A 10299-nucleotide genomic window follows, 5' to 3' on the forward strand; every position below is an offset into this window, starting at 1 on the left:
TTGGGGTGAGGTGACCCAAACGCCACTGAGGCCACCACCACTGGGACAGCACTAGGTCAGACCTTAAGCCAGCACAGCACTAGGTCTTGTCCAAGGCTCACTGTAATCACTACCTGGCTATGTTCGCTCAAGGCACTGGGACTGCTGTTTGTAAACAGCAGGTGGCAAAGCCAGCGAGCCTTGTATCCTTTCCTTCAGGGTGGTGAGTTCTTGCAGGCCCCAGGCATGTCCAACGGTACTTTCCAGGAGCCAAGAACTTGAGTCAAAATCTTAGAAATATACCTAGTATTCTGTTGTACTGCAGGTGATCTGGCACTCACCACAAGATGCAGTTCTTCCCACTGTTTCTTCCCCTTTCTACAGGTGGAAAAGCCCTACCTTGTGGCAACCACCACTGCAGGCCCACTGAGAGTACTGCCAATGTTCTCTTAAAGCCCAAGGACTCTTCTGTCTGCTTGTGGTGAATGTTACCTGGCCTGGAACTCACCACCCTTCAGGGCAGTGGGCTCCCCTCTGGCCCAGGGCAGGTCCAGAAATGCCATCTAACAGCCAAGGCCCAGGATTGGGTACCCTAAAAGCCCACTTGGTGCTCTACTCCCCTGTGACTAAGCTGGTAATTAAGGTTCAAGACAAAGTTCCCTTTACTTTTCCCACTGCTTTTCTCAAGCAGGAGTCTCTCCCTGTAGCCACAACAGCTGAGGATGTGCTGAGTCACACCTGCATTCAGCAAGTCTCAAAGTCTCACCCAAGGCTCACAGCATATTACCTAGGTATCACTGCTTGTTATTCAGGACCCGAGGGCTTTTCAGTCAGCAGGTCCTGCCAGGACTGGATCCTTCCCTTTAAGGCAGTAGATTCTCTCCTGGTTCAGGGTATATCTAGAACTGTCATCTGTGAGCTAGGGCATGAAAAGGGGACCTCTTGACTCTGACTGGTGCCCTTTCCTACTGTGGCTGAGCTGATATCCAAGATGTAAGACAAAGTCATCTTCACTCTTCCCCTTCCTCTTCTGAAACAGATGGAAGGAGTCTCTTTTGGAGCTGTGAGTTTTGCAGCCTGGAGTTAGGGGAGGGGTGGCACCAGCATTCCCTTAGGCACCCTGGCTAGTGTATCAGTAGGTTGTGTGCCTCCTAAATCCACTGATTCTTAGCCCAATTCAGCACTAGGACTCACCTAAGAATTGCAGTCCTTGTGGCCTAGACTGCCTTTCAAGATTATTGAGGGCCGCAGTGAACTTTTGGCCCACAGTGGCAAGGCTTGCCAGATTCAATCCTGACCACTGGGATGGGTGGTTCCCCTCTGGCTAGGTCTGGTTTAAATAGTCCCCCTGTGAGTGGGCATCAGCTGAGTTCAGCCTGGTTTTGCTTTCTGCTTTGACAGGGCAGCTCTGAGTTCAATGTCATGTCTCACAATTGCTGCACTCTTTCTCTCCCAAGTGCACAGATTCTTTTTCTGTGCCATGCAGCCACTGCTGGGGGTAGGGGAGAGGTGGCATTGGCAATTCAAGACAGTCTTTCGTACTTTCGTTAGTACTTCTTTCAGCTATATGAAGGTAAAAGCAAGTACTCTGAGTGCTCCCCTGATTTTTGATTCTTATGAAGGTGCTTTTTTTTTTTCTTTCTGTGTAGATAGTTGTTAAATTTGGTGTTCCTATGGTGGGGTAGGATGGGGATAATTGTTAGAGTCTTCTATTCTGCCATCTTGCTCTGTCCTCAGGCCATTTCTTTCTTTCTGATCAGTTATGTTAAACTCTTGAGGTTCCAAAACACCCAACAAATTTCTTCAGTGATGTATGTTTTTGTTTCTTTGAGCCCCTAGCCTCAGAGTTCCCTGATGTACTCAATTCTGAGGAATTGCCCCTTTACTCATCATTGGCCACCCAGTTTCATGCCCACATCTTGAACATTGTTATTCACTAAAAATTGAACCTCTAGTCTCTGAAATCTTAAAGTTCAAAATCCTACCCTTTGACCATAGGTTCCTTGTCCTCTAGCTTTTTCTCTGCTTTTTTTTTTTTGCTGGACCTGTTATTTAACTCATTGAGGCCTCCAGCCTCTTTAACTCTCTTTTTTCTCCTGGTCTGCCATCTTCCTAACATCATCTGCTTTTTTTTTAAATCCAGCCTGGATTCCGTAGTCTAGTACTTTAATCCATTCTTGTTTCCGGTCTCCTTGTTTCATTGAAACTGAATCCATACCACTTCTCTGCTCTTAGATCTAGGCTCCTGGGAATTTTTAGAAGAAAAAAATGTCCCACAACTATGTGGATCTGTGTCATTAGAAATTTCCAGTGAGCTCACTTAACATTTCCAGCCATGCTACTCTACTTGATGTTTACAAACAACATGCCATCTTGCCACTCTGATTCTCATAAAGTGTATCTGCTGACTGAAATGCTCTTATGCATCTCCCCACCTCCACTTTTCTTTATCTGGCTCTCTCTACTCAGGCTGCAGGTCTCATCTTAGATGTCACCTCTTCTAGGAAGCTTATTCCAAACCTCCTGCACACATTGGGTCAAGCTTCTTCTTGTCTGCCTTCTACCAATCTCTGATTACCTCTACTTGAACTTATCTCAATGTAATATTGTTTGTATATCTACTTTCCCTTCTAAATTTTAAGCTCCTCAAGGACAGGTACCATATCTTATTCATGTTTATGTCTCTAGTACTTAGAATAATGTTTATTTAATAAATGAGCAAATATATCAGTGAGTGAATGAGTGTGCAAGAAATTGACCTTTTCAGTGTGAGTATGCTGGCCATGATATATAACACTTCATATGAAAAGAAGAAAATCACCTCTAGTACACTGAAAAATCATTTCACTCCTACTCTCTCCCTTGGGCATTTTCACTGGATGTTAGGTGGAATAGCTAACCTTGGATCTCAGTAGTAAATGTTAGTCATATAGCCAGTTAGTGATGAGGCTGAACAAAAACCAAGTCCTCTGAAACCTAGGCCGGTTTTGAAATAATAAGGCCGTTGTTGCTTTTATGTTGATAGTTAAGGTGAAATGTACATGACCAAATTTAAAATAAATCTGTGGATAAAGAAGACATAGTCATTTTAATTATATAAAATAGGATATATTGACATCACAGCATTAGAAAAAAGCATAAGTTCTCAGTTTCTTCTCTAAAATCCTGAAATTCAAAAATTTCTGCAAACCTAAAAATTTTGTTTCATTCATTTTGTGACAAATCTGGACTGAGATTCCTTCTAGTCATTATTTAATTCTTAGAGTGAATATTCATATATTTTGTTGCAGAAATGTTACTGTGTTTGATTATGAGATGCTACCCCAGACCCCATGGGAATGTCATGTAATATTCAATATATGATGTCATATTACCTTTCTAAAATCCAAAATAATCTGCATTCTCAAACACATCTGGCCCCAAGGGACTGAGAACTGTGTAGTTCTTTCAGTTATTATTTTTTTAGACTGCAGGTAACAACATGGCAACATAAACAGGCCATAGATAAATCATATAAATATATTTTTTGCCTTCACTTACCATTTCGTTTATGCCAGGAGACATTTTTATGATAAATTGGGAAAGAATTTCTTTGTTCCACATTCGTCTAACCTAGTGGAGCTCAGTGTCAACCCAGTAATACAGTTTTAGGGTAGAAAAGTTAGTATTATCTTCAAAGTCATAATTTCAAAGGCAGACTTATGTATCTCTGGGACCCACATGCTCAGAACCTTGTTTTTCTGTACAGCTAAGTAGCACTTACAATGTCCTTGTATCTTCTTCTGTATGCTACCTAGCTTGAGCGGAGGATAGGATTATTTATCTGTCATTACCTCTTCATCATATTGTGTGCAAATCTTTCTCTCTTTTTTTCTATCTTTGGATTTTTCTCTTTGCTTAACTCTGCCATGAACATTACTATTTTTTTTCTTCTTGGCTTATGTTTAGTTCTTTAGAAAGTAAAAGCCCTATAAGCATAAAAATCAACAAACATTTCTTGATAAAAATCAACAAACATTTCCATTTCCTCTGTGGGATATAAAAAGTGATAAGGTAAGGTTCCAGTCTGAAGGAATTTACAAGCTTTGAGGAGAGAATGAGACAGGTTAGTGTAGTAGGAGAGAGATTGTACTTTAGATTTAGGTAGATCTGGATTTGAATCCTGCTTCTACTACTGAGTAGTTTGGTGACCTCGACAAGTTACTTTCCCGCTTGGTGCCTCAGTTTCCCCATATGAAAAATGGGAATGATAGAAATAATACCTGCCTCATCAAGTCGTTATGAAGATTAAATGAGATCATGCACATGACATGCTTATATACAGGCCTTGGCACATAGGAAGTTTATCATACCTGCTACTAGCCATTATTCATGAACACTGCAAAGTGGTCTAATGGAAAAAGCTTGTACTTTAGAGTCAAACAGACCTACCTTTAAATCCTGGCGTCTCCATTACTAGTTATCTGTGACCTTGGGTGAATTATCTTACCTCTTTAAGCCCCAGTTTAATCATTTGCAAAATAGGAAACACACATTCTAGGGTTGTTGGAGGATTTAATGAGAAAGTATATAAAGCACTTAGTGAAGTTCTTGGCATGTGGTAGCCTCTCAAGTGCCCCTTTACCAACTGTCCACACAAATACAAGGAGGTACGAGATTGTATACCCAATGACAACAGGAGTAAGTGAAAGTGCTTTGAAAATTGTCAATGCTAATATAATGTGAGCCATTACTATGTAGATTTGAAGTTCATAGGAGGAAGGAATCCCTCTAAACTAGGAGTGGAAGAGAAGACTTCCTAGACAAGATAATATCTATGCTTACTGTTAAAGAGTGGGTAACATTGATGTCAGCACAGGGAAGTGGGAGAGCATTTCTGTTACAAAAGGTCACATAATCAAAATGACTGTATAGAGAATAATAGTGATGGTTATGATGATCAATATGAGCAAGCCAAGTGGAATAATTTCTGTCAGATTTATTAAATCTGGTGAGTTAAAAATATCAAGTGAGAGAGTATAGTTATCTGGGCAAATATTTTTTTCCTTATAACCTCCCATTATTATTCTGTCACTAACGAGAAATAGGGTTTCACTTGAACTTCTTATATTACAGCAAGTGGGCCAATTATTTACGAAGGAAGGTCAGCAGAGTTGTAACGGGTTTGAAGAAACAAAGAAGGAAACGAAAGAGGAAGTCTAAAATGTTACAGAGAGCAGCAAGAGGAGATGAGGAACATGGTGAAGAGTAGCAAGAGACCAAAGGTAATTGACAATAGGATTTCAAGTTGAAGTGCTCAATCTCTGATTCTTGTTAGCTTTATATTTCTACCATCATCTTGGTTTGACTGAAACATTTTTTTAACCACACAAATGTTTGGATCACAGGAGGGGCAGCTTCTGAACAAATATTTATCACTAGAGATATTGAGATGGTAGGAAAATGGATAAGAAATGTGCCAAATTGTTTTGAGTGCCACATTATATGGTATACACAGGTCAGCTTTTCAGAGGGAGAAAAGAAGTTGAACCTGCCCACTCTGACTCTATGGCTCCCTGATAGACACCCTTGGTAAATAATGAAGGCCACAGTCCTCATATGTGACCACATCACATATCCAGTGGAAGGAGCATGGCCTTAGGAGTCTGACAGAGCTGAGATTGAATCCTGGATCTTACCTGTTAGTCTCAGCTACCTGTTCTTCAAACCTGCATGATGTAGTGTTAGAAGAGGTTGAGAGAGGGATCCCAGAATCATATACTAGGGACTACTTTGTACAAGTTACACTTGTACAGGCTTATAGACCCCTAGCCTTGACTTGGGTCTCCTCCTCCCAAAATAACTGTGAAGGACCAAGTAAGAATAAAATGGTTGGTGAGAAACAAAGCTGTATCTCAGGGACTGGGAGTAAGGAGACCCAGGTCATTAACTAGTAGTGTTTCCATAGGCAGTGAAATTAACCTTTCAGTTCCTTGATACCATCATCTTAGATTTTTTGTGTAACTTAAACAATATAATGTATGTGAAAATGTTTTGAAAATTGCAAAGCACTACCCAAAATTAAGGTGTTAAGTTACAGAGAGGCAAAGGAATGGAATAACAGACCACTGAATTCTGTGTCAGGAGACTCTGGCTTTAGTCCCAGTTCTGCCATTATTTACAGTGTATGCTTGAGCAAGTCGTTTAACTTTCCTGGGCTTCATTTCACCAATCTTCAGAATGAGAAGGTTGATTTGATGAATAGGAAAAGCAATTTATCTCAGAAGAAAAAAAAGAAAATCTTTATATAAGGTATCATATATGTATATTTGATACATATTTACTTAAGCTAAGACATAAATATATATTACTATAATAATGCCTTGTATTATTATTCATATGAATATATTTCCTTGTATCAGTTTGATGCAATACATGTGTGCATATGTACACATCTACACACACATATATACATATATAACATTATAACTAGGCTAACAAAACTTGGTTTCTGTGGACCATTCACTGAGACATGGAAGTTAACTTTGTTATTCAGAAATTATCTCTCTAATGATATTTGCTCTAATCTATTTTATATGTATGCCTCACAGAACAGAAGATGATGTACTGGCAAACTGAAAATACATAAGTTAATCATAACATTCACTATAAAGAATTTGATAATTTTGTTGCAGGGACTTCCTTTTATGACAAAGTGTGATGTGTGAATACTAGTCTTTTCAAGTTGTTTAACCCCACTTTACTTTTCTCCCATAGCATTATTTTCCCCTTGAGACAACACAAACCATTCAGAGCAGAGGGGACTGTCTCAGCCATCCAAACCTCATGGAGCATTTTGGAAAGTTAAAAATTGGTTCTTATTTTTGTCATGTTTACTTTCAAACGTGAAATAAAATTGAGTTCTGTTTTCGTGCATCAAACCAGAATCTGAATTCTTTTTATTAAAAACGGTTCCTACAGAATCTTTAAAAACATGCCTAAAACACTGGTGGCATTTCAGATCCTAAAAAGTTACATGATTTTTCCAACTTGGGTTATTGTATCAAGGTATACTTCTGTTGGTACTAAATAAGACATATGTTCCATATTGTTATTCACCTGTCAGCAAGCAGAGAGAAAAACCCCAATGATCATATGTTGCAGTGTATGGGACTTCATTTATTTTGAGGAAAAGAGGTGAAGATAATTTGTAGGGTTTTTTATTTTATAATTTATAGTGTTACTTTTCCCACTATAAAAGTAAAATACAATTATTATAGGAAATTTGGTAAAGAAGAAAATATAGGATAAAGGAAAAAAATCATAATTTCACTAGTGCTAAATACTGTTATCTTGTGTTTTCTTTTTAAATAATTGCGTTCTGTGATATATATGAATTTATTATGCTTATTTTTTAAAATCATGTCCTATGATTCACTTTTTTCTTTGGAAATATGTGAGACTCAAGTTTACCTGGGCTTGTTACTCATTCATTTGGCAAACATTCATTGAGTTCCTGTTATGTGCCATGCACTCTTTGTGCTTGGAGATAGAGTCATGAGCAAGACAGACTTGACCCTGCCTTGATGGAGCTCACAGTACAGCTGGAGAGGAAGCCAGGTAAAGAAGTAATGGCAGGGCTATGATAAAAAGAGTATCAAGTCTATGGGAGCACTTCACAGGGGCACCTTGCCCAGACTAGTAGTCGCTTGGAGAATGAGAAGAACTGAAAGGGGAGGACACTCAAGTTTCTCAGGATTCAGTTATGATATGAATAGATTGCAATTTTGATGGAAGAAGTCTTGGTTTTTGGTGATCAGAAAAGAAAAAGCTCTTATTACAAAAATTTTGGATAGATCCAGAGCTTGCAGATATAATGAGAATAAAAGAGTTCTTGTCAAATGGAGGTTCATAAAGGCACCACGCCTGGGAAATGTACACATCTCCATATTTGCTCTGTTGTAGGAGGTGTCATTTGAGCCAACAAAGCACAAAGCCCCACAATTGAAAATGCTTGCTGAAGGTAAGATCCACAACGTGTGCATTGCAAGATTTATCAAGACAGCAGTATGATTATCTTCTGAAGAAGCTGTTGAGATGTTTGATAGACACCAGACAGAAGGAGATCTGTTGCAGATACCCTTTTGAATCAAGAGTCCAAATTTTTCAGTGCAACTGAAATGCACATTTAGTGCAACTCGCTTGGATGCAAATGAAAATAATGTGGTCATTTATTCATTTATTCAACAATATGTGCTAGGTACTGTAGTGCTGGGGAAACAGAAGTAAAAAAAAAAAAAATACAAAAATATCTGCCCTTATAGAGTTTACATTCTAGTGAAGTATCCAGAAAAGAAACAAAATCAATCAGTAAAATACCTAGTATGTTAGATAACGTGTGCTAAGGAGGAAAAAAATAAAGCAGGAAAAAGTACTAGGGAGTGTGAGGGAAGTTTGTAGTTTTACATAAGGTGGCCAGAGTAGGCCTTACTGAGAATATGATATTTGAGTGAGAATCTCAGGAAGTAAGGGAGCAAGCTGTACAGATATCAGTAGGGTATGTATGTATGTATATTTTATATATATATGTGTGTATATACACACACACACACATATATGAATATATCATATATGCACAAATAAATGTATTATAAGAAATTGGCTCATGTGGTTATGTAGGTGGACAAGTCCCAAGATCTGAGTCAGCAAGCTGGAGATCCAAGAGAGCTGGGTTTAGTTCTAGGCTGAGTTCAAAGGCCTGAGAACCAAGAGAGCCAATGGTACAGTTTCCATTCAAAAGCTGGCGGGCTTGAGACTCAGGAAGAGCCAGTGTCTCAGTTTGAAGGTATTCTGGCAGGGGGAATTCTTTCTTACTCAAAGGAGGGTCACCCTTTTTGTTCTACTCAGGGCTTCAACTGATTGGATGAGGCCCACTCATGTGAGGAAGCACAATCTGCTTTACTTAGTCTACCAATTTAAGTGTTAATCATATCCCAAAACACCTTCACTGACACACCCAGAATAATGTTTGACCAAATTCTGGTCACCCCATGGCCCAGTCAAGTTGACACATAAAATTAACCATCATAGGCTAAAGTGCCTAGGACAGTGTCTGATGTTCAATAAATAAAATATCTGTGTGTATAATTGAATTAGAAACAAAAATGACTTGTGGAGTTCTTCGCTTTTGCTATGATGAACAGGCATTTCCAAGGCAAACTGAAATCATAGAAAGGAGTCATGTATACCAAATGATCACGAGTTCAGTAAACAAGTGTTTGCTTTGAAAGTTATTTCCCAAGAATCTGATATTGCTGCTCTAAATTTTAAGAGCTGTATTCAGCAGAAACGAAATGAAAAAGAGCAGCAAAAAAGTTTGTTGTGTAGAAATAAGTAATAAAATAGCTACATAAGAAAACAATTACTTTAGAACAAGCTTGTCCAACCTGCAGCTCGTGGGCTGCATGTGGCCCAGGACGGCTTTGAATGCTACCCAACACAAATTTGTAAACTTTCTTAAAACGTTACAAGAGTTATTTTGCAATTTTTTTTTTTTGGCTCATCAGCTATCTTTGTGTTAGTGTATTTTATGTGTGGTCCAATTCTTCCAGTATGGCCCAGGGAAGCCAAAAGATTGGACACTCCTGCTTTAGAACTAAGATTGAAATTTTACTGAAAACATTTGTGATCTATAAAGAAGATAAGTATAGTCTGAAGTAATACTTTGAAAGCAATAGAGAAGAATTATCTGCAACTATTCTTTAACAGATTAGAAGTTAGGTTTCAGGGTACACAGACAAAGATTATCACTAAGTGGTCAAAGAGTGTGAGCTTAGAGTGATAGTTGAACAATTAGTGCTGCAGAAAAAATGCTGGACCAGAGATGAAAATTGAGGCAATCAAAGGTTGTTGTTATTAAAGATTAAATGCCAAAGGGACTCACAAGAGTGGGAAGGAAATAAGGTTGTTCAGAATGCTGTCTCCAACACCAGTGCCTAATGCAGTACCAAATCATGTCTGACATGGATGTTCAAGCCCTGCAAGTCATAGATGGGTAGATAATAAGTGTGTAACTAATGTACAAACATTAATGGTCACAGAGTCATTTCCCTCAAGCCATGACCATATCTATTCCAAATGAAAAGACACTAGCTAAATGAGAAGTGTCTCTGATGAAGAGCCTGAACTTGACTAGGGTGACTGCTTTAAAGCCAGAGGTGCTAGACAATCTCCTTACTTCCACAGACACAGGGACTTTAAACCAAGGATCACCAAGTGGTCAAAAACAAAGATCTTTCACCTCAGCCCTAGGACAACCAGACTTCGGTAGAGAATCTGGAT

At 38.8% G+C, this 10299-nt stretch overlaps 1 protein-coding gene across 1 annotated transcript in view; it reads left to right on the forward strand.

Annotated features, from left to right (window-relative positions):
• FMR1NB (FMR1 neighbor) overlaps positions 1–6899 on the forward strand; it is a 46695-nt gene extending 39796 nt beyond the window's left edge. The window contains exons 5-6 of the mRNA XM_050775214.1: positions 5095–5243; positions 6736–6899. Coding sequence (XP_050631171.1) covers positions 5095–5230 — 136 coding nt within the window. The 3' untranslated portion in view covers positions 5231–5243; positions 6736–6899. The remainder of the gene's footprint in view (positions 1–5094; positions 5244–6735) is intronic.
• The last annotated feature ends 3400 nt before the right edge of the window (positions 6900–10299 follow it).

Source organism: Macaca thibetana, chromosome X, assembly GCF_024542745.1.
Source record: "Macaca thibetana thibetana isolate TM-01 chromosome X, ASM2454274v1, whole genome shotgun sequence".
In the NCBI taxonomy this organism is placed as follows: domain Eukaryota; kingdom Metazoa; phylum Chordata; class Mammalia; order Primates; family Cercopithecidae; genus Macaca; species Macaca thibetana.